Source organism: Falco rusticolus, chromosome 11 (genome assembly GCF_015220075.1).
Source record: "Falco rusticolus isolate bFalRus1 chromosome 11, bFalRus1.pri, whole genome shotgun sequence".
NCBI lineage: Eukaryota > Metazoa > Chordata > Aves > Falconiformes > Falconidae > Falco > Falco rusticolus.
In genome coordinates this window covers 34,525,982-34,550,960 of record NC_051197.1, presented here as the reverse complement: position 1 = coordinate 34,550,960, position 24,979 = coordinate 34,525,982, and the positions used below count along the sequence as shown (strand labels likewise).

The following is a 24,979-nucleotide window of genomic DNA, read 5'->3' as shown; positions in this document are numbered from 1 at the left end:
CATAATTCTTTTTACAATATGCAAGAGGTTTGGGAGTACTTAGACTTTCAAAATGTCCTTGTGATATAATGAAGTACAGTGTTTTAACTTTGTAGGTAACGGACTATGACAGAGCCTTCAGGCACTTAATTCCAAATAGAAAATGAGTTGCTAATGGCATGAAGTCTAGCTGGAGGCCAGTAACCAGCAGGGTTACCAGTTACCCAGGGGTCAATAGTGGGTCCACTCCTGCTCAACATCTTCATTAATCATCTGGAAAACAGGAAACACTTTTTCACTGTGAGCATGACTGAGCACTGGCACAGGTTGACCAGGGAGGTTGTGGAGTTTCCCTCCTTGGAGACACTCAAAAGCAGCCTGGACACGGTCCTGGGAAACCTGCTTCAGGAGACCCTGCTTGAGCCGGAGGCCTGATGACCTCCAGAGTTTCCTTCCGACATCAACCATTCTGTCATTTTGTGAAACGGTGTTTTCAAACTGATTGGGACTAAGCCATTATACTGTTTGGCTAAACATTCTCATGTTCCTCACCAACGATTTCAGTGATTAGGGGCAATTTAATTTGCTACGAATATCAGCATATACTCATACACTGTAATGCGCAAGAGAACTGGAAAAGATTCACAGGTTTATCAAAACCTGACACACAATTCTTTGTAAACCATTACCTCATCTCTTGCTTATAACCTGCTGTATTTTCAATCACAGTTTTTGCTTCTCCTAAATGTAGGATCAATCAGTACAGTGACATCTTTTTGTTACTAGTTTTCACCATAAGCATGCTCTATTAGCAGAGAAATCTGTAAGAATTAAAGTATATATCTGGCTTAGAGGAAAAACAATTTGGATTAACAAGACAAGAACGTCACTGAATTACTATTTTAGTATTACTCTGGCAACATATCAGAGCATGCTTGCTCCCCTTGAAATGCAAAACAGTCAATATTCCGATGCAGGTTCACCTCAGATCCACAAACCCGTCTCGAGAAAAATCAAATCACAAAAACCATGCTTAGTGCAGTTTACACAGTAACCAATTTAAAAAAAAAAGACACAGATTATGAAAATTTTTGACAGTTAACCAAAGCTCAGAATAAACATTACTTTCTTCTTTTCCAGAAAGTATCTAGTTGATTATTACAGCAGTATTTCTTTTAGGTCTGTCCTTAGTTTACCACAGTTTACTGCATTACCTGAAGATGAACCCTATTGGAACAGTAAAACTAGAAGTATATTTTACTAGCATGAATTTGTATGTTAGAATAATATTCCTAAAATTAAACCAGTCCTCAAAAATTTGACTCTGCAAATCAGAAACAAGTATTCAAATACTCAGAAGATAGATGAGGAAATATGAAACCTGTTTGTAGTCAGCAAATGGAAAACATCAGAAGGTTTCCCAGAAATACAGAAACGTTGATCAGCTGTGTTCTATTTTCTGTTTAGTCAGGAAAGAAAAAAACTAACAATCATGGGGACATTTTATGATATTCATAACAAAATTTAATGTTTTCATGTGTTCGTGCCTAAATTACAAAACATGTTTTCTCAAAACATCTGTATGCATTGCTAAACATTCGTCTCAAATTTCTAATTGTTTTTCATTGGTATAAATGCTATTAAATCCAGATTTTTTGTTACCACAATGCTGTAACAAAAACACTGGAGCTAAGAAAAGCTGGTTATTGTAAAATTTACTCTATTTCACAAGCTAGAATTCACCTTAGTTTTTGTAAAATAAAGGGCACAAACTGCCTTATCAGCTATGCCATCAACAACTACAAAATTTGGGTTCCTGCTTTGTACAGAACTGCCCAGATTTTACTTTGGAACAGTCACCACTACATACATTTAAGGTAGTCCTCTACATGCTTCTTGCACTCTCTTCAAAGTCCTAAAAATGTCAAAAAGCAATATCCCAGTATTATCCCTTATCAGATAATCTTTATTCTTTGTTTCACACCATCAACACATATGCAAAGACTCAATTTCTTATGCATCTTCTTTCTAACGGAACTACAGCTACAGGGAATTTCTCTTGCCTGGTTTCAACAGGTAAAGGCACTAATTCATACAGTATCACTGTCAGGGGTATAAGAAGAGTAAGCTGAAAGTAACCGTCTGAAATAAATATGGTACTTCTGATACAATTTCAAAACATGTAACGTTTAACAGCTCACCATTTCTCAGGAAAACAACTGTCTTCATCTTTGCTTCCCACTCCCACTCCATCTCCAAAACCTCAAAGTTAGTGAAGCAGTAGGAGGCAAAAATGAAAAGCAATTATTTTCTATGAAATGTAAGACTGATGTGCAATTAATTTCAAGATGACCAGAATATATTCTGTTTACAGCTTCTTTGTCCCCATAAGAAATAATGTTTCCTAATTTTTCTCTTCTATTTACAAGTGATAAAGTGATAGCATCCACTCTTGAGTAACTGTTTTCCAAAAAAAAAAAAAAAAAAAAAAAAAAAAGTACCTGTGGCTGAAATGGTGGAGCAGTAGGCCCCTGCATGCCTTGTGACTGTTCATCCATTCTGTCACGTAAAAGCGTCCCTTATGTCCTGAAAAGAGAAATATGCTGTAATTCAACGTGCATTTATGATCCACGAACATCACCACAGCTGATAAATTAATTCTCTCATTGGCACACGAGTTTACGAACATTCAACAATTATAACTAAAACTTAACCAATTTCAGCCTTGCGCTGTTTTGAGAATAAAGTTTTCTCATGTTTAGCTGTTCTATAAAATGAAATAAGTTCACATATTTGTAGTGGTTTATTATTAGAAGGTGTGCATTAAACTATTTGAGCCAGATAAATAGCTCTATCTGATAAAAGCTGCATCACCCCATTATTCTTCAGAACACCAATCGCTTGTTTAACTACACAGATGCCTGCTGACCACAGATCTCTGGCCAGCATGCGAAATAGCAGATCAGCAGAAGGGTTAACTGCTGCATGCGTACTGTTTATGTTACATTAATTTATCTGTAGATTTTAGGGAGTACGCAAGAGTAGTTCCATCTAAACAGAAAAAAAGCTACACACAAACTCATTAAATTCCGATGAGCTAGCTAAGAGGGCTCTGAGATACCATATTGGGAACGGAGCCTCTACTCCCAACTGTGAGCCTCTCTGATCCCATCAGTAAGATGGGAGGAAAGATGCCTGCCAAGTTCCCAAGGCAGAGACACAGAGACACACGGCTTTGACCAATAGTAAGGGCTGCAAAATGTGCCGAATCATTACTAGGAAGAACAGGAGAGACAAAAATGCAAATGCTCACAAGGCATTTTTCTCAGCTAAGCGAACCGTTTCTTAGGCTACGTGACATTTTGTTGATGGGGAGCAGGTGCAGCACCAAGTTTTATTGGTGCCTATGAGGGCCATCTCTGTTCAGATGAAGACAACAGAAATTTCACCAGCAGCTTCAAATGACAATGGAATAAATTTTATAAAAATAAAAGGCAAGCTCTGAACAACTTTTGTGTCAAACAAACACGAACTGTCTCTGCCTATTAGCTGTTCAAACCTGCCAAGGCCTTCAGAGGAACAAGTCATGCATCTGACTGGAAAACTGTTTTTAGTTTTCAATTTATTATTTATTTTCTTATTTCCTGCTCCAAATCCTAAAAGTTCTAGAGATGGTTTGACATAAAAAACTTTTCTGATACCTCTTACTCTTTAACATTAGGAAATTTCCTATGGTTAAACTTATTCTGATAAATCTATATACTTCAAATACTGCAAACATGCCCTTCTGCACACAGAGCTATTTATGTTTCACAAACCTTTCTTCAGAATGAGTACGTAAAAATTTCTCAAATAGCATTTAAATGCAGCACGAAAGCATGCAATCTATCTCTGTTGAAACACACACAGAATAAATCTTCCCAGTCATTTCTTTAGAGAACATTTAAAAGGTTAGAATTAACTCCCAACAGAAAGCAGCAAACCTTCGAAACATTTTCCAAAGCCCACTGCAAAATATTTAAGAAACTAACAAATAGCTTGTGCTCATAGTACCATTGTCATTCTTACAGCATCGTTGTGACAACATTATCAAGTAATCACCGTCACGGTTTGCAGCCTTGCAAAGTTGCTCCATACACTGCCCTAGTGTTCTAAGCAGTGCACTGGATACACGAATCATGAGCTATCTGCCTCCGCTCTCCCCTCACAGCCGCCACCTACACCATCCCAGTACCACCCCAACCACAGCCATGCTCCAGAGCGACCAAGGGTCCCCGCGGCTTTGCCTTCCTATCCTTAGTACTCCTGTATGAAGCGTACAGTTTGGGACTTTCTGTTGAGTATTAGCTGTAATTAATCCATAGATAAAAGAGATCCAAAAAAAGTAATTTCAGGCAGGTCAAGAGAAAAAAACATCAATTATCAAACTGAGGTGAGAGGCAGAGAAGAGGAGGTAGGAACTGCAAACATTTAGAAGACTGTCAGAATGAGCGCGGTGAGAAAGGGGGAAACAGGGAGGGTACGTTCTGCACACCCCTGGGCTAGGTAATCTTTTAGCCAGCCCTAGGATACCAGTATTGACACTTCTTGCAAGTTCTGTAACATCTCCCATACAACCTCCCCACCAAGGCAAGAAATCATAACACAACAGCACTGAAAATTAAACTGCTGACACAAGATGCACCTAAATTCTCCAGTTAGATTCACTGGGGTTTATGCTGTTGCAATAGATTCTGGGGGAGGAACATGTGGCAATCTTAAGGAATGTTCTGCTAATTTCGTGCTGTAGAGATCTTTCTATCACTGTTAAGAATTCTTTTCTGAAGTTCTATTTTGAAGAGACATTATAAGAATTTTAATCTTTTTGATAGCATCAAAATTTCTACTGAAAGTTCTGCAGTGTGTTTTACTAATATGTTTACATATTGAAAACTGTTGGCCATGTAATGCACCAATAGATGAACCCTATGGGCCATAAACACTTGTTTCAAAAGCCCTAGGGAGAAAACTAAATATAAACTCTTTATCCTCTATTGCAGATATTTATCCAAGATTTCATTAATCTAAGCTGAAAAGTTTAGATAACGTATATTGATTCAGGAACTATACAATCCGCTCATCTCGTCTGAATGGTCAGAGGCACTGACTGGAAGTGTTTGGGTATTTGTGTGTGTCTTTTTTAATTTGGGGAAAGACTAGAAAGAAGTCATATCATTACCACTGCCACTGGCTCTGCCCTCTGTGGCTTGTTTTTACAATAAAAGCAAGCAAACTAAAGAGGTAATAAATGTTCTACCATAGGAAGCATGGAAGATTTATTAACTTGTGGATTTGTTGTTTTCACAGAGGAAAGGCAAAGATAGGCATCTTCTGTCCATATACGGAAGTTCTTTCATTTTTTTAACTTGTTTTTGTCTTTGAAGACTGCATGATAGATTCACATTTTAGAGTAATTTGGCATTTTGATCATACAAAATGCCTAGGATACAAAAAAGTGCCAAGAATGCAAAATGAATCTTTTGTACTGTTTGTCAACATAAGTAAGAATTAAATTCTGCTGCTTGAAGACTGTTTTCATAGCGAGGCATGCCTTTCACCTTGATAATAAACTCCAGAGGTCAAAACAGCGGTATAATAGATATCGCATTTAAATTTAATTTAAGGCAATAATTACTGTTCTTCCAAAGATGGTTTTCAACTTCTAATTTATGTTGAAAAGACACTAAAAATACTGCGAAAGAGTCATCACTTGTTTAAAATTGAAAAGCAAATACCAAACACATCTAAATGTGACACGTCTATCACTTCTTTAAACATGTAATACTACAGCCTTCTTCTGCAAATCCATCACCACGATATACACTGGTTCATGGAAAACAGACAACAGATAAAGTGAGAGGCAAGTCAACTATATCACCACCACCCAAAGCATCTAAAGCATCAAACACAACTAACGTATTTTAATGCTCTCACACTGATCATGTAGGAGGAAAGGACTCCTTTCCTTCACCACACCACTTGCAAATATAGGAACAATGAAAGGCGCTCTGAATCATTTGTCTTGCAAAGATGACTTTCATCATTTTGAAGATAAAAATCATTTAGATTCAGACCAACCTGTACACAATAGTGATCCCATGAACATAAACAGATACCTAAATCTTATACTCTAGGGTTGCTAACACTTTGCAGGTATGAGAAAACTTTTGGTTAACTACTAATATTTTAAATCTTTGTCTTTTTCAGTTGATTGAAAAGTAGGTGGCACCTAACAAAGGATGCAGGATGCAACTGCCTAGGAACTGGGAATAACACCTTTTCCTTCCTTTGTACACAGGCCTTGCTGTCCTTATTCACCTCCTTACTGGCCACCTGTCAAAGCTCTTGGATATCTGCCCATGCAACTAAATATCGTGCAAGCCACAAAACAGTCCAAAATGCAAGGGTGTGCTCCCACACCCCAACAGAAGCTCACATCCCACAGTCAGCACTCAGCTTTCCAGGTGGTTTCCACTAGCCTGCTAGAGGAGGTAGGATTACCCATGTCTGTCAGTGAAATCAGAGCAGAGGGCATACTCCTGAACAGGAACCAGAATTCATCACTGACATTGCACTGGAATATATTTTAAAATGACGTTTTTAAAAGAAAAGCAAGATACGTGGGGAAAAACTTGAAATCCTTGTGACTTAAGTCTTGCAACTAAGTCTTCATAAACGTGATCACATTATTTCAGGAGAAAAAAAGCTTGAATGCTTGTCTAATCACATGAAACATGCTTTTTAAACACTAGTTTCATAGCTCAAAGTCCATAAACCATTCATACTGAAATACATTTCATGGTGTTCAGGCAATAGTATTATTGCTTTAACAGACAGCAGTTCTACAACAACAAAGAACTTGCAATGCTCTCCTGCAGAAAACAGCATTAATAGTCTCAATGATACATGGCTTCCATTAGCTACATACTATATACTTTTGGTTTGTATCCTAAGTGGGGACATACAATAATCAAGGTCAAAGAAGAAACAGCTACACTTTAAAAAGTATATACTTAAAAGAATATTCAGAGTGTTACAGTTCTGCCAAGAATCTGAAAATCTGTCTTTTCTTTCCTGCAGAATATAAATGTAACTACTACACATAATTGTTTACAAGAGGAACATGAAATTACACTCTTCACAATGTGCTGATCAGGTACACAGTCACTTCAGTTGCTGTTCACAAACAACAATGTACTACATTTCTTCTGGATTACACCATCAATTAAGTCAGACATTTTTAGGTTTTACTATAACCATTATTTTCGTCAGATTAGAGCTGAGGCCCTCCAAAAACAACTACCCACTTACCCTACACACTCCCTAATTTTTGGTGTCAAGCTAGGCTCTTCAGTATCTAACATGGATTTAAAATGACAAATTTTACATCCCTAAACTTTTCAATTGTCTTTACAAACTAAATTCAAAGAAAAGGATCATCCTAAGCTGAGAAATATATATATATATGTAAAAAAAAAAAAAATACTCGCTGCCATATAAGTACACAAGCTAAAGGAATATTCCCATTTGCTTATATCACATGTTGACTCTCAGGTACCCAAAAGCACAATTTAAACCTAGGTAGTACACTCAAATGGTCACCCAGGTTGAAACTAAAAAACCTCATGTGCTCTGGAAACAAGGGTTTCTAAACGTCTTACTGAATATCCAGAACACAATTACTCTACCCACCACACCAGTGTTAATCCCAGGAGTTCATGCCAGAGAGCCCAAGCATACTGGTCTGATTCCAGCCCTCTTCTCTGTCACCTGGAGAGCCACGCTGACATAATGACAACTCTCAGCTCCTAGATTACAGCCACACACCTTTTGGGAGGAGACAAATTTTAGCCCCAGCAATAACAGCTTGGCCCTTAAGCTCGATGCGAGCAGGTTAAGAACCAGCCATCCCACTGGTTTATAAAACATACTGCCCCAACAGCCATCCTTTGCCTCTCAGGCAAAAGGTTGGCTTCTTGGAGGGCTCCGGCTTGCCAGTCAAACCTGGCCACACTTTTGCCAGGTCACCAGCACTGATCAGCTCTTTCCAGCATCCACTTAATGCTGTCATCCAGGGTGGAGGCTGCAGTTTAGAAATTTTCAAAGTAATTTTAAAAGCAAGGGCTCAGGATGTACACACGCAAGATCCGGGGATGAAGCAAGAGAATGTCAGCAGCTGTAAAGCAAGCATCCCAATTTTATCATTCATGTTACATTAAATGACAGCACAGCTACGAGTGTTCCAAAGAAAGAAGTCAGAAGTCACAGCCTGTAAAGCAAACCAACTTGGAATCTAAATCTGTGGTAATTCTTTAACATTAAAATGTAATATTTGTCCTGGTGCTCTGCATAAACCTTGAACATGAGAAACACATACATTTTGATGTCATAATAGAAACATTTCACTTGCAAAGTTAAAGTCACTTCAGTTTCACAGATACTATTTTTAGTGCGTTCTTAAAGACTGGGAAATACTTAGAAAACAGCCTGCACACAGTACCCAAAAAGCAGCTCTGAGAACACTGACATATCCAAAGTCTTTATACAGTTCCTGTAGCTGAATATCTCCAAAAAAGTCTAAGAAAACCAGCACCCCCAGAATTTAACCTAAAACTCTGCTCTATTACTTCAAATTGGGTTTGTTGAGGTTCCCTCCACACCCCACCAGAAGGCAACTGGAAAGATGAAACTCAACTGGGTTGTAGTTTAAGTGTGAAAATACATTTCAAGAAGTTATTCATCCACTTTTATCCCACTGGCATTCCAAACTCAGTATTTAATATGGGTACATTTAACTTGAGTGGCAAGAGACTGAAACTGAAAAAAAAAAACAAAACCAGATTTCCAAATAATAAGAATGACAGCATAGGACATACACAGTCTTTTCAGTAAATTATTCCCAACACAGACAATTAAAATGAAATCTGGTTAAATACACCCACATTACTACGTTATCCATTCAGAAAGTTATACACTCTGCTAAAAGGCAGCATTAGAAATGATGAAATAATGCTGAAACACTTTAAAAATAATAGCTAATCAATGGCTTTCTATTAATCATCATGATCTGCAACTGGTCATGCTCCTGCCCAGCCCACACTGTGTGTTTCTCAAAAATATTAAGCTTTTCATCAGTCTGCTGTTAATCACAAATTACAAGAAACATACAATCCACAATGTACTGTTGCCAATAAAATACTACAGTGAGTTATTTAATTTATATTGCAATATATATAAAATATAGATGTGCTGCAATGTTGCTGATTATTTAAGCTACTCAGTCAGTTAACAAATATTTGATATATGCCAAATAATTACCACACTAGTTTATTTTTCTCACTCCATGCATAGCTAAGTCAGATATACGTATTATTATAGCAAAATGCACTCACTTGAACTCTGCCAAGGCAATCAAGACCTTAATTGGCAACGGATAAAGCAAACTCAAGACTGGAAGATGAAGTTAATCATTAGCACAGTAAAATATGTCATTTATCCCAATTAGTATACACACATATACACATAATATATATGCATAATATATAAATATGTACACATATACATACACATGTGTCAGTATATTTATAATTATGCATTCTGTGGGTGTAAACAGAACATTTACTATCAGCTGACAGTGGTAAAAATGAAATATTTGCTTCACATTGTAAAAACAAACAACAAAAGAGTCTTCTAAAATGTGAAAAATACATAGTCATTTGTAAAATTCTCTACCAAAGCATCGACATCAGAGAAAAGTTGTATTTGCTACTTTTAAAGCACTGAAAGTAACTCAATATAGATGCATATACAGAAGTAAGTAGGATTAGCCTTAATTTTAGAAACAGTTTCTAAAAGCCTTTAATTTTTAATACACTACCAGATCAATACTTCCCGTGGGATGGCAGGGCATTCCTCTCCTCTGTAGGAACAGCCTTGAATGTGGACAAACAATACACATTCTCAGCACATGCTAATCTACAAGTAGCTATCATCTATCTATATAGAATAACTAATACTGAATTTTTCAACAAACATGTCCAAATCCCCTACTCACAGGCAATGCAGTGAAAGAAGCCAAAAAACATTCAGTTAGTTAAGCTGGATTAAGAGTTGGTTTTAGCAAAAGCAGAACTATCCATACACAAATGAAGTCTACTTGCAAAAAAGTATAGGAATACACTAAGAGTTCATATGCAATTTTCTCATTCATTCATCCTGATTTACCAGGCATATTTTCATTTCAATCCTGAAAATATAGATGCCACTATCATTCCCCAACTACTAAGTTCACTCTCTGTCAGTGCTGTCTGCTAGGAGATAAAAGTCCAAGCTCTCCTGCTTCACAAGTCCATTTCCCTTCCTCTCCATTCATTCACACAATTTAAGTTATATTTTGTTTACTGCTCCCTCTCCGTTTCAATTATGTCACTCACGTAGATTGCTTATCTTGCGAGGTGCTCCCAAAGGGTTGTACATGCACTGACTTGTCTTTTTTGAACCATCTGTTTGTTATCTCATACCAATTGAAGAAGAAACAGGAACTGAAACTGCTCAGGTTGCAGGCTTCTGCAAAGTTAAATTTTCATTTAACTCTATTCACCTGGAAAGAAAATAGATAACCCATTTCTTCATACTGAATAGGCAGTTATAAAGAACACAGGTGAATCATAATCACATCACAGTGAAAAGTTCTGCAGGGAATGAAGCATCATATCTAACCACCATACTATCATGAAAGCAAATTCGCAGCCCACAACACACTCCGTTGTGCTACTGCCTCTGTAAGGATGCAGTTCTAAGTGTGAACTGATGACATGATGCTGCTGCTTCCGCTGCCTTCAGCCATCCCTTCCAGACCCTCTTCCTTCCAGTGGGGTTCCTGTGGTTACCCAGACTCCTTGTAAGGTAACTGAAACTAGCTGAAAACTAACCTGGGCAAAAACGTCACTTTTTCCAGTTCAGTTCCCTGAATTGTTCCATTGCAGAGACAAGAACAGAACTGCGATGGCAAAAGACAGAGGAGAAGACACAGCTGGGGGTTCAGCAGTGCTAACTTAGGTCAGTTAAACCTATTATCAAATTACATCTCTAACATGAAATTATACAAGCCAACCTAATAGCTCATTGACACCTTTGGTGTCTCCCTTTCTCTGCCACGTGATCCTGCATAGCCTTCTTGAACTCTTTGGACCTTTTGCTGAGCTGATTTAATTCCCTAATACAGCTGGGTTTACGTTCTGCAAGCTGTGAGCTAAATCAATGCATACAGGAGTCTGCTGAGTGCCAAATAAAAAGTAAGTAGGGGAAGTTCAAAGATGGGAGATGCAGAAAGGAGACTGTAGAAGAAACAGAACATCTCCCTTCTGGCAACAGCACGCCAGTACATTAGCTCACCACATTTCATGTTACTTCATCCTTAGGTAGGCATTCTAACAAGTACCTGAAGGAGCTATGACAGGAAAGCTAGAGCCAGCATAGAGAGAAGGCAATGCATTCAACACCAAGCCAACAGTTTTGTCAACAAAATGCTGGAGGGGAAAGTAGAAAAGGGAAACAAAGTAAATGGAAGGAGAGTAAGCCAGGGTAACAAGTCAAATTGCAAAAATAATGCAAAGATTTTCAGAGAAAGGAAGTTAAAACATGATTTGGAAACCTTTACAACCCCAAAACCTTGCAACCCCAGTATGCAGAGAGGGAAGAGACCTTTCCCTGACAAAGGGATGGTTTTAAATGCATCTGTAAAAATAAATTATTCACAAATAAATGCTGAAGAGATTCACTAAAAGTGTAACGGCTGAGCTTCACACAAGAGTTAAAAAAAGATGCAGGGCAAGTTAAAAGGCCAGAAGCATCGTCAGATAAACCCATTATTGCTAGGCACAGGGGAAAAAACACCCAGTTTGAAAGTCTGCCTGTGCCACAACCATGACTGGTATCATCCACATCGCTACAGGTGAAGCAGAATACATTTAACAATAAATTTCACACAATCCTTAAAGGAACGTCTAAATGTCTTAGAAACCAGTGCAAGACAATACCTTGCGATATACTGTATACTGCAGGTGTCAGATGCACATTTGCTAGCTGAAAAGAAATTTTACTGTAGTATACAGCTTCAAATCAGCACTACCTCAAAGATGATAAAATGAATGAAGTGCTATACAGAATCAGAAAGAAACGCCAGTCATATTTAACAGGCTTTCTCTGACCTCTGACTGGCATTACCTTTGAATCCTGAAACCACGTGTGACACTAGTATCCAGGATCCCCGGGTCCTGAAGCAAAGCAGCAAGCAGCCAGCACACTCACTTCAGAAGCAGGCCAACACTCAAGTTCACAGCTGTTTCTGTGTTTTACGTTAAAACACCACTAGCTAAAACATACCAGATCCATTCCCATTTTTGGAGTACCCTCAATAACTAGCTGTACATTAAGTGCTCTGTTTGCAGGCTGCTCCCTGCTCCTTTTGTGAAGTTCATGGAGATAAGCAGGAGTTCACAAGCAGCCCACGTACCTAACACACAGTTCTGAATGTCAGTCAGGGGAAGTACTGAAGTTCACTGCTGCAAAGACACCTCCTTCTTTGGATCTGCTCTCAGATGAAGGCGAAGAGTATAGAAGAAGGGCCTCTACAGGACAGAATCCTATGCATTTTCCCACCACCAGTTTTTACTTCTTTTATAAAGAACTTCAAGTTCACCTGGGGTATTTTTGCCTTCCATCTTTCAAGGAATCAATAATTTTGTAAACCTTACACACTGGCAACAGGAAATTAAAATGAACTGAAGACGACTGGTTCATCAGCACTTTGCAGCACCTAACTCAAACCTCTCCCAAAGGTTTCAGCAAGGATACAAGCTTTACATGTACTTTTATGACACTGTAATTAATCTAGTCCAACACAGATCTAGCTATTAGACAGCAATAAATTTGTTATAAACCATTCCAAGCAGATTAAAGCAAAGAGTCCTGAATGCACACTCCCAAAAGCCAGATGGTGCAAAGAGTAAGTTTACTTTGTCACCTATAATCAACTGTTACGAGTCACTAATATCAGAAGATTAACTATGTGCAACAGGGTTTTAACATGATACTTCATAGTATTTTCTTACAAATTCCTCTTTTTTTAATGCCTTTTTTAAAATTTTATAACAAATTCCCTTACATAAGCGTGTGTTCTCTTTGCCCAGCAGGGAATAATGGCGCTTGAAATATATCACATATTTTCTAGCTACAGAAATCACAACTGAATCACAGTTATGTTTCACATGCCAGAGAAACGCACAGGATCATCTTCACCAGAGAAGCAACTCATTTTAATAGCATTGTTTCTCTTCAGCTTTTTTAACTAACCAGCCAGGAAAAATCCTTTTAATACTTAATAAAAAGGAAACAGGTAGTGCTGTTGTACTTCACTCTAGTGCCGAGTTCCTTCCCATGTGCCCAGGGGATCAAAGGGTGATAAATACAGCAAACCAGCACTCGAAAGGCTGTCCTTATCACCACTTTGGTATTCCAGTCAGTTTTTTTCATCTTTGTTGCAAAGCACATGGAACGCAGCTAAACTGAACAAATTCTCTGGAAATTAGTCAGTTAACTCCTATGACTATCTATAGGATTAGCCTGCACAAAATAATCCCCCTGCCTCCGCATCATTTCTAAGCGCCACTCCTCAGAAATCAGGAGGGATTTCTGGATAAGCCCCAAATAATCAAAAAAATTCCCTTGGAGGTAGAGAAGAAGTTATTGCAGCTTGACTTTTCCCAGGAGACTTTCCAAGGTGAAATCAACCATTCAGCACAGATGTTTGGAACAATGTCAAACTTGAGAAGCCAACAAGGCATCAATGGCGATATACTAGCCCTACGTTCAGTTGTAAATGCAGGATATTGTACTAAGTTTATTAAACATGGGAGTTTTTTGCACGCATGAACAAACTGCCTCACCAAATTGCCTCTGTGGACAAATATACTGGACTGACCATGTTTTGTGCAACTGAGCTCAACTTTGTTGCACAAAAAAAGAAATGTATAGGTGGGCTATAGCGTTCTGTCTTGCAATTCAGAAGATACCACCAGTCACCATAAAATGAGCAATGGCCTTCTTGTACTCTGTTTTTCATTTGAGTTCCTCATATGCTCACAGGCCTTCAGACAAACTCTAAAATGTTAGATTTTTGTTTCCTCCTTTGGAAAAAAGTTTCTATGGCAGGGATGAGATTCTACTTGTCCAATTCTTGTAGACCCTGGAAGACACTGTGATAAGGAATTCTAGCCAACTAAAAATCTTGTTTTGATTGACTTGATTTATTCTCAAATTATTTTATTACTCCAATGACTAATTGGGATGCTGAATACAAGATCTCTATGATAAAGGCAGTATCGCTATCCCTACAGTGAAAACCTCTAAGTGTGCTTTGAGAAGTCATCTACTGAAACATCAGTTATTTATAAATATATCTTCATGTTTTGAAATTAAAGAACAATTGTTCTTACTGAATTCTTTCTTCTAGTATCAAAAAGGAAGAAAAACAAACACCAAGACACCCGGAGGCCTTGAAGTTCTTATTTTAGAGCTGTTCAGACATTGCTTCTAAGTTTCACTTTTCCCACAACACAAAACAGTTCTCCCTCCTTTGCCTAAGCTCTTCATAGCCCAGGAACTAATGACTTTTTGTACTGCATTTTATTTCTCTCAAGACAGCCCGAGTCCAAAATTTCAGATACTGACAATTCTATAGCAGTGCAACGCTGAATTGTCTCCTAGATAGCCTTGAAAGTAAAACATTTTTAAACTTCATTCTCCCTAATTTAGCAGAGCTGCAAATACCCACTTGACATCTCATCATCCCAAGCGTGTCTACCTTGGATCGACATATCATTCACAGTAATTTCTGCATCTCAAGCTTGTAAATCAGCTTTATACAGGAAATATATCCAGTACATTCAGCAAAGTTACTATGTATGTGCAACCTTCCCTGAGAAGCAATGCTGCCATTGCAACCTGAGAAAACGGTGCTATCATCTCAGAGGTGACAAAAGAAAAATTTACCATTCAGTTGGTGGAAGACATGAAAAAAATTAATAGTTTGTCTCCAATATCAAGAATCAAATATTGGTGTGATTTAATACACAAATCTCACACCTCATTGCCTTTTATCAGAAGTAGGTTTAACATCCTAAGTAGTTTTGCCCTTCAAGAAGGGACGCTCCTCATGAAAGGCAAAGCAAAACAAAGCACATTCCTCCCAAAGAGCAATATTCTGAACTTCTGAATCCTGAAGGCAAACAGGTGTACTTTGTGTGCATGGACACAAGACGGAATTCAATGCCAGTACTAATACAAGCAAGATGGGGTGCCACGTAAGGTTAGCAGAGTGGGGGGACCCCAACAGATGGAGGTGGCTCACTGCCAGCGGATCAGAAGCGGGGACCCCAGCGGTCTCTCTGCCGGCGCCTCTCGCGGTAGGCCTCAGCTCCTCACGGCCCGTCCAGCTGCTAGCGCTGCCCCGTCTGGGAGCCTCACCAGACAGCACGGCTGACCCCGCCGCCGCAGGGGCTGCCAAGGGCAGCGACAACGAAAGGCTGCACCTGCAAGAGCGGTCCTGAGGGCCGGGCGCCCCCCACCGCCCCCTGCCCGCCCGGGCGCTGCTGCTGCGGGGCCGGGCGGCTCCCCGGGCGGGCGGCAGCGGGGCAGAAGCAGCCACCCCCAGCCTGGGCCGGGGCTCTGCCCACGCCACAGCGCCGCGGCTCCCGTTGACGGCGGTATTTTTACTCAGTGCTGAGTGAAACCCTCCGGACTGGGCTGCCGCGGGGAGCATCCGCCCGCCAGCAGCCTCCTAGGTGAGAGGAGGGCGCAGCGGCCTGCGGGAAGCCGGCCAGCAACGACAGGAAACAACCTGGGAAGCCGCTACGCTTGCGGTATGAACGCGAAGCGCCCCGGCAGCGGCACAGGCGCGGGGACCCCAGCGGGCGCACGACGGCCGGGCCGCGGGCTGCCTGAGGCGCGCTGAGGGGGCCGGGCCGGGCCTCCGTCGGGCAGCGTCCCCGGCCGCCCGCTCGCCGCTTAGCGGAGACAGCCGCGCTCCGCGGCGGGGCCAGCGACTGCCGGCCGAAACGCCACAGCAGCTGCCAAGGAGCCGCTCGCCGCAGAGACGGGCCGCGGGCAGGCGGGGACACCCGATGCGGGGCGCAGGCAGCGCCAGGGCCAGCCGCGGCCATGCCGCCCCGCTCAGCACCGCGCAGAAACTTTCTCGCTCCCAGACCCGCGCCGCTCCTTATCCCTGCGCGGGCGGAGCGGCAGCCGCCGCGCCCAATCGCACCGCGAGCGAGAGCCATCGCAACCAATGGGAGGAGGCGGCAGGCGGGACCTCGGCAGGCGGGACCCCGGCAGCCGCCCGCGCGGAGCAGCGAGAGGGAGCGCCTCCGGGAGAGCGGGCGCGACCGCTGGGACCCCGCCACGGCGCCGGCCTCACGCCGCCCGCTCGGCGGCCCGGCCGCCCCCCCGCTCACCGGGAAGCCTGGCGCCGCCTTCTCCTGGCGTGGGGGCCCGAAACCAACCTCCTCTCTCCCCCGGCTCCTCCGGCACCGCAAGGCCCGGGGCCAGGCCGGAGCTGACCGCGGGCGCCTAGCGAGGCTCCTAGCGGGCAGCTCAGGCACCCGCCGCAGCCCCGACCTGCTCGCCGACCCCTGCTGCTCCGGCCGGGCCCGTAAACATCCCGGCATCCCCGAGGAGGGAGGCGGGGCGGCCGCCCGGCCCCGCCTCACACCGCCGCCCCCCTGCCGGCCGGAGGCGAGGAGTCCGTCGGCCGCGGGTGTGCTCCGCCGGGCCCGCAGCCTGCCCGGGGCCCGGCAGGAGTTCCCGTTGGCGCTGGGCGGCCGGGCCCCCGCGGGGAGCACGGCGCACGGCTGCGGCCAAGGAGGGCAGCGCGGCGGCCCAGGGCTCGGCCGGCGCCTCGCGAACAGCCTGCGGGCGTCCGGCGGCGGGGAGCGCTGCCCGGCTGCCCCTGTCCCCGCTGTACGGGGCACCTGCGGCTCGTTCGCAAACTGCTTGGCTTGTGAATATTTTGAGACGGGGACCGTTCATCTGGTGCATAAACACGCGTATGATGTTTATAATCACGAAACGATCGAGCGCAGCGGGGCCTCGACCCGCACCAGCAGCGCAGGTCCCCCCCCAGCACGGCCGCTCGGGGGGCGCCGCGCTGCCCCGGCGGCGCCAGGAGTGGCAGGAGAGGCGGGCCCAGGCCTCGGGGCGCCGGGGGCTGCACCGCTGCAGGCGGGCCCAGGCCTCGGGGTGCCGGGGGCTGCACCGCTGCAGGCGGGCCCAGGCCTCGGGGTGCCGGGGGCTGCACCGCTGCAGGCGGGCCCAGGCCTCGGGGTGCCGGGGGCTGCACCGCTGCAGGCGGGCCTAGGCCTCGGGGTGCCGGGGGCTGCACCCCTGAGGCTCAGCCAGTGCTGGGCCCAGGCCTCGGGCCGGGCTGCCTTGGGCAGTGCGGGGTGCCGAAGGACAGACTGCTCATCCGGCGTGTCCGTTGCCATACTCGATCTACCAGACGTCGGGTGTGACCAAGTATTGCAGCTGAACGTGACTCAAGCTCCTTGTTAGTATACTTGTATAGCTTCTACAGTTGCAACAGGGCTGTGGTTGAATAGATTTAAAAATGCTGAATTGCAGACTGCTACTACTTTTCAGGTTCCTGAAAGTTTAGCCTGCTTCAGGATGAGGACAACCAATTAACTTCAAGGTACAGAGATCTGAAAAAACAATAATAGGGGGAAGTATGAAAGCTGACCACAATTCCTCAGTAAGGTTATGGATTATTGTGATGGAACGGCTTCTTCCTCAAGTGTGGAAACCCTCTGTAAAACAGAGATCTCTGGCACTCTAGTGAGAAAACAGTAACTTAAAACCTTCTTGAATCAGATGTATTTTAGTTTTTCGAAACCAAAGTCTCACTTCTCCTAAGGGCTGGGTTTGGGAGGCTTTTCCTTTGTAACAATCAAAGTTATACTTGATTTAAATCTCGCAGAATAAATAGGAAATGGGCCAGTGTGTCTGGGAAAAATCTGTTTACCTTCCTCTGTATAAAATTATACTGTCTGCTTTTGAGGCAAAGTCTTCAGCTTTGAGAGATCTGCGGTGTATTCAGGTATACAAGAAGTTTGAAAGGAAATTATTTTTTTGTTGGCCCTCTTTTCTCTGATGTTAACACATTTATTAATCATTTTGCACATTTCCTTTTTATTAGCATTGGGTTATTTGATGTCACTAGCCCAATACAGTGATGAGGTGACCACTGTGCCTGTGGAATCAGACATATACTACAATGTTCCCCTTTGAAGTACATTTTGTATTTCTTTAAAAAGTACAGCCCAAGAGAATAAATTGGAACACAATTAAGGGAATTCTTTTTTCCCACGAATAAACTATCTTGCAAAAGCATTCTTGAACAAGAATTCCCTGCATTGTTTTCTTGTAAAAAGTGCAATACTTCAGGTTTCCCCACATACCAAAGAGTGAAAACTTGATAGACCTGGCATATAATGTTAAGAAATTACACAAAAGAATTATAGTCAGTGATTCCACTGAATGTTTTCCATCTCCAAAAGTCCCCTTAGTCTCAACCAGAAATTTAGTTGCATGAGATAGTCATGTATTTGCAAAACCTGTGATGGAAAAAGGAGGGATTGATATTTGATGTGTAGCTGATCACAGAATATTGTCTTATGAGATATCTTTTTTTTTTAATTAAAGGCAATTATACTGTAATATCCAGCTATTTCTCTTCTCTAGATTCTCTCAGGTGGAAAATGAGCAGTTCACAATCACAGGGAAGACGTAGCCAGTGTTTGAAGCTTTCTCTACATTCATGCATTAAATGAGAATAACCCAGAGCTTGCTTGCCTTCTTTTCTGGTAGATTTGTCACCGTCTTCCTTTGCTTAATCTGACTGTATTGGGCTTTTTTTGTCTTGCATCGTGTTTTTGTACTTACTGCTCTCACTTTCATTCTTTTTCCTTTATTTTCTCCTTGTTGTTACTTCAATATACATTTCCATAATATTTTGACTTCTCTGTTTAGTCGCCTGTATCTGATGACTACTTTAGCCTGACATTACCAATTGCTGCAGCCTATTCTCTCTCCCTTATTCCAACCTTACCCTTCTCAGAGAATGGTTGTTTCCATTTCAGTTTTGGTGCTTGAGAATCAAAAAACCTAAAGATGAAGAGGATGCTTCAGTTAATTAGTCCACCATTGTTATAAACGATAACAATTAAAACAAATTTATTTTGGGTTCAATCAATTTAGGTTGAGAAACAATAAGCAAAACCAGCGCTGGGTGCGCGGAGAACTCAATTAGCTCCACCACACGCACACCTGAGTCCTAAAAGCAGCGTCTTTTATGCCCGGATCTTGACCAATCTCTTCTCGCCGGACGTTCGTCCTGCTCTTTCCCCACTGGGCCGTTAGGGTCCACCTCCTCCTCCTATTGGCTCGCCTTTGGCACACTTTCTCAAATCTCAAGGCCTTTGTCTCCTTCGGTGGGCCTTCCCTGGCATGGTTTCGCTTTCCTTATCTCCTTTGGAGGGCTCTTCCAGGCAGCGATTGCCTCAGGGGAAGGGGAAGCCATCGCATTGTCTCAAAGGAGAACCACACGCGCCCACGCACCACAACTGCGATACAGGTCCCAGATTTACACAGGGTACAACAGTTACACTTATCACAGTGCATTCTATTTTTGACATGAATCATGACTGCGTTTATCACAACCATCATGAGCAGGGAAGAAGCCTTTAATGTCAACATAACTACAGTGCACCCATTAATTTTAAATTTTAAAATCTTCCACATACCACAGAACATAGTCTTCAGACCTGTGCTATACAAATATTTATTTATGGAAGGATGTTTTTCTTTGCTTTTCAATGCACATTTTCAGTTAAATAAATTCATCTAGTATTCTCTGTAACAGAGCCTTTATATCAGACAGAATCAGAAAGGCAGAAGAGGCTCCAGAAGATCCAGTAGCCTTAGGGACTGTTAAGGAGCAGGCTTATCTCTGGTAAATGCTTCTCTTGAGGGCTGAACAGGACACTGCCTAACCAGCTAGCAAAGGATTAGAGAAAATGGACAAAGACATGCTGGAATTAGGGATCTGGGAGGGAGAACTTGGCACATTCCCTAAGTCCTATCAACTCCTGAAGGTGTTGCTAGCAAATACTCTACACCTGGAATCAAAAGGCCAGAGGCAGAAGGAATGAGGACCTCACTATTTATCAATTGAAGCTGAACTTCAATAGCCTTGCTATTGGAAATCTATTTACATATCAATATTAACTTAAGAAAGCTCCACCAGTCTTTTTCTGATTGTTGACATTTATATAATTGAAATGTGTGAATATATATAACCTATAAATATGGCCTAGGTTCAAGGATATCAAAAATACCGAGTGATGACAAAGGATATTATTTGGAATGGGAATGTTATGCTCGGGTTGTCACTGAACTAGGAAACTGTGTCCTTTGCTAGGACTGAGCTACTGGACTTAAAAGCAGGTGGACTGTTATGTAATAACACAAAAGTCAAAGGGGAACTCAAGTGTTTAGGCCTACTCCCCAGATGATTTCTAACTTGCTTTCCACTATTATCTAGGTCTCAGTACATCTAGATTCTTGAGCTGTTCATTAACAGAATAAATTTAAGACTTAGGAAAAATAAAGATTACAAAACTTTAAAACTTTCAAGCAGAAGAGCTCACTAGGACAGTGGAGGGTGGGAATGGATGTCTTCGGGGTCACAGAGGTAGGAGCATAACATAACAGCTCACTGGTTAACAATTCTTTAGGTTCTTCAAATCAATAAACTACAGGAAATTAATCAAAAGGATCAACTGCTCTGCTCTAAGTCCTTGAAGCCTGAAAACTCAATTTCAAAACTTCAAGATTCCTTCTGTCCTGGTTCTTTGTTAATAACAGTAAAAAGGCTAGGATAGCTGTCTGTGACACGGTAGGGAAAATCAGAAAGGCTGTGAAGGCAGGAGTAAAGAGAAAGATCTGTTAGATCTGCATTGTATAAATATTGTGATAAGGCCTTATGCAGAACTTAAGCTTTTAGACATTATAAATCATTACATGGAGCAATTCATCAGAGGAGCTTGGAGAACTCCTGATTTGGACCAAGCAGGGCACCAGACCTTCAGAACTTCCTTATCAAAGAACTGTTTCAGAATTTTGATCATAATATATTCAAATTCAACACCTTTGTAGAAGTGAAAAGGCCAAATAAATTTACCATAGCAACAGTGAATGTTGAAAAGAGGACTATATAAAATCAAGGAAGTTTGTTAAAAGTAAATTAAAATGAATAGCCAAAGGGGTAAATGACCTGTATTAGAATTTCTGAGCAAGTATCTATCATCTATCAAAGCCAGTAGTAAGAGGACCTCCAAAAGACTAGCACAGCTCTACATGAGAATAAAGGATAGTATTAAACACAAAAAGGCAGTCTAAAAAAAAAAATTGTGTTCAGATGAGAAAAACAGAAAATAGCAAAACCTCTGGCAAGCTAAATGTAAAGCTGTAAAAGGCAGGCCAAAAGCATCTGAAGGAAAATGTTGGTAATAGTATAAAACTTAATTGTAAAACCTCTTCCAAACACATCAGAGGCAGGAAACCTGCTCTTGTAGTCTTTGCAAGGCCAATAAACAATTGTGATTTAAAGACAAGAGGATTCAACGAAGATAATGGTAGAAAAATTATTTGCTTATGGGGATACCATGAGAGATACCTACAGGGACTCCTTCATACCACACAAACCTGTGAGAGTTTTTTGAAAGGTATGTGGAAGCAGTGAGCTTGGATGATGTCAGATTCCTTTATTTCAAAAAAACTTATTGACAAGTCATCACTAAAGTTTCTTTAAGAAATTAAGCTGCCTTGCAATAAGAGGAAAGGACCAGTACTTAGCTAAGAACTGATTTCAGATAGGAAAAAAAGGTAGAAATAAATAATGCACTTCTACAAAGAGGGAGGTTTCTACTAGAATCCCACAGGGCTGTGTGCTGGGTCTTTTTTGAATAATAAAGAAAAGAGATAATAAGATGACCCAAGTTTGCCAGTGGTACAAAATTATGCAGGAGAGTAATTAAAAAAAAAAAGAAAAAAGAAAAAAAACCAGAAGCACTAGAACCAGATTACAGGAGGGATGAAAAGGAAAATTAATGGTAAGCAAAAACTTCTATAAGAGGAAGAATGTACAGAAAACTCTAGCTTAAATGTAAATGACTAAATGAGATGACTGAAGTGAGACAGAAAATGGATATTGCCAACTTATGAAAGGCATAAAGAAGATAATTGTGGTTGTTATTGTTTCATTGGTTAATATTGATACAGTAATAATTATTCCTTATCTGCCATAAGGAAATAATTAGGTGCCATACAATGAAATTAGCAGCTAAGTGTTTTAAATGGAACAGATGAAAGCATTTTTCTATACGATGACTACTTAAACTATGCAAGTGAGAAGTATGAGTGGATTAAGAAATTTCACAGAGAAGATAATTTAAAAAAAAACATTAAAATAACCATTTAACCTGTAATGAAAAAATTACAGGTATGACCACCAGCTTGAAATCTTTTTGGTTTTGAGACAACAAATACTGAGGAACAAGGTTGTTTTATACTTTTTCTAGAGGTGATTTTGTTCACCTCTTACAGAGATTAACTGTATTCTAGTGAAGATAGAAATACTCTTTTTCATATAAATACTGACGTTTTTAAATATTAAGGAGTTTGACCATGCAATTGTATATTTAAAACAGGGCTTCTAAACCTGAAGGCTGAGAGATCGGTTTCAAGGGACAGCAGAGAACCCTAAACCCTTAGCAATATCGCTGCACAGGAAGGTGCAGCTACATAGAAAAGTGAGAGAATGTTGAGCTTAAGGAACCTAAAACCTTTGCAAAATTACACCAAAAAAAAAAATTAATGCAATGTTTTCAGTGAACAAGTAGCTAACTGTGTCTTATTTTACACTACCAACAGTGATTATTTAAAAAGCTGATTGTTCTAAATGTTTAATTCATTTACTAAATATATATAGTGTGTGTGTATATATATATATAAAAAATACTAAATAATGTAAAATGTTAAAAAAAATATTTTTTTAAAGAGAAAGATTTTAGTCCTCCTTTCTTTTAGGGTCCCAAAAAGGTTATTAATACGATGTACTCTTTCTGATTCCCCCACAATTTTTGTCACGTGCAGGAAACTTTTGCCATTTATGAAGAACAGAGTATGGACACCAAAAGTGGGAGTAAACTGAAAATTATAGTCTACTTCCAGATTGAAAGCTAGCCAAAGATCACTGAAAAAAACCATAAAATAAGGCACAGGTATAGGAGATTCAAACAACAAAGGTTAAAAGAGGATTTTCACCAGTAGGCACTGGTGAGCATAGTAAACACACCCAGGCCTGGCAGGAAGCCTAAAAGGCACTGTTTGGATAGAAATTATTTTAGCTAATAATTATGACTTAAAACCTTTGTGATTTGTGGAGCCACATTCAGGATTTGGCACCAGGGTCATCAAAGTGGCACCTCAGCGCAGCTGGTAGTGGCTGTACCAAGTACCCATGCCAGGAGAGGGCTCCACGGGCACTGTTGCATTTCCCAGGCACTGCCCTTCCCAGTGCTCCCAGTGCACGCTTACTGGGAGGATGCCGTAGCAGCATTCCCAGGGAGCTGAGGGCAGTTTGTCTGCAGCGGCGGCACAGGCAGCGCACACTCCTGCAGCTGTGCACGACATGTAACTTTTGTACGATTAGCAGCCTGAAACCGTGGATCTGTTTCTAAACCTGCATGTTTCGGTTGGCAAGGCAATACCTGATGGTACAACTAGCCTCTTAATTTTGTTCTTAAAAAATGTGATTTAAAAAAAAGTCCTTTGTGCAATACCTTTTTGCAGTAAGCCCAACCTATCTTGCTCACTGGTAATAAAGAAAAACAAAGTCCATGGTAATTGACCGTGGGCTGCTGTCAGTGGTCATATTCTGCCCATCCACAGTTCCCCTCCATTGCAACTACATGAGCAGGCTTCAGGTTTGTTATACCCGGTTCCCTCCACATCTTCCCTCAGTACGTCCCAGCATTGCCCATGTTCCTTGAGGACAGGGCCACTCTCCCTCATTTTAGAAACTTTGGTAACAGACTACCCAGCTAGCAAGTTCAAATTCGGTTTAGAAGTAACATTATCAAGACACACATGATAGCAATGACTCTGTCACAGAATGCAGCAACAGACATCGTTGCCTGTGTTATATCTTACCTCAGTTGTTTCTATTTAACAAATATTTATCATAAACTCTTAGACATCAAGCTACTGTTCTTCTGAAGATTTTTTTTTTTTTTTTTTTTTTTTTTTTTGGCTAGGATATCCTCTATCTAAAGATCCAATCCATTTCGAACATTACAAATTTCTTGGTCACATTAACTCTGTGACAATGAATCTCTAATACAGTGACTGGAAAGTATCCCCTATATATATTTTTTAATTTTCCACCATGTAAGTTAATTGATTATCCTGCTCTGAATGCCAGAACCTGACTCCTAGCACACTTTTCCAATGGTAGAAATTATCTAACTTGTGTCTGGCAGTAACCCTTTGTGCATGAGGCACTTTCCTAGAAGAACAGAAATATATTTATATAAAAGAAACTCTTACAGAAGTGGGCAAGCCTTTCAACTTCCAAATAATTGTTCTGTCCGTCTGTCCGAGGCGGTAGTGTTCACAATATGACACAGTATTAGAAGCTGCCTTCAAGTCTATAAACATGTACTTGCCAATAAAACCTATAAACTGTATATTTGGTGTCACTGAGGTCCAGATTCTTAGCCAGTGTAAGTCAGTGGAGATGCTCTGACTTCAGTGGAGTCATGCTGATTTACACAGCTGAAGACCT

General features: G+C 41.3%; 1 protein-coding gene across 11 annotated transcripts in view; it reads right to left on the bottom strand.

Moving 5' to 3' along the window:
- The window catches only part of NEK7 (NIMA related kinase 7), a 75,312-nt gene extending 58,586 nt beyond the window's left edge, over nucleotides 1–16,726 (bottom strand). For 3 of the 11 annotated variants that reach the window (XR_005106667.1, XR_005106669.1, XR_005106668.1), the window contains exons 1-2: nucleotides 16,530–16,726; nucleotides 2,481–2,565 (exon numbers count right to left, since the gene is read on the bottom strand). Coding sequence is in view for 2 of the 11 variants with exons in the window: in XM_037403682.1 (XP_037259579.1) it covers nucleotides 2,481–2,537 (57 nt within the window). In the remaining 9 variants the exon portion in view is untranslated. Of the gene's footprint in view, nucleotides 1–2,480; nucleotides 2,566–7,710; nucleotides 8,813–16,529 lie in introns of those variants that run through there. The other 8 variants (XR_005106665.1, XR_005106664.1, XR_005106670.1 and 5 more) reach the window with 6 other exon arrangements.
- Nucleotides 16,727–24,979: the final 8,253 nt, after the last annotated feature.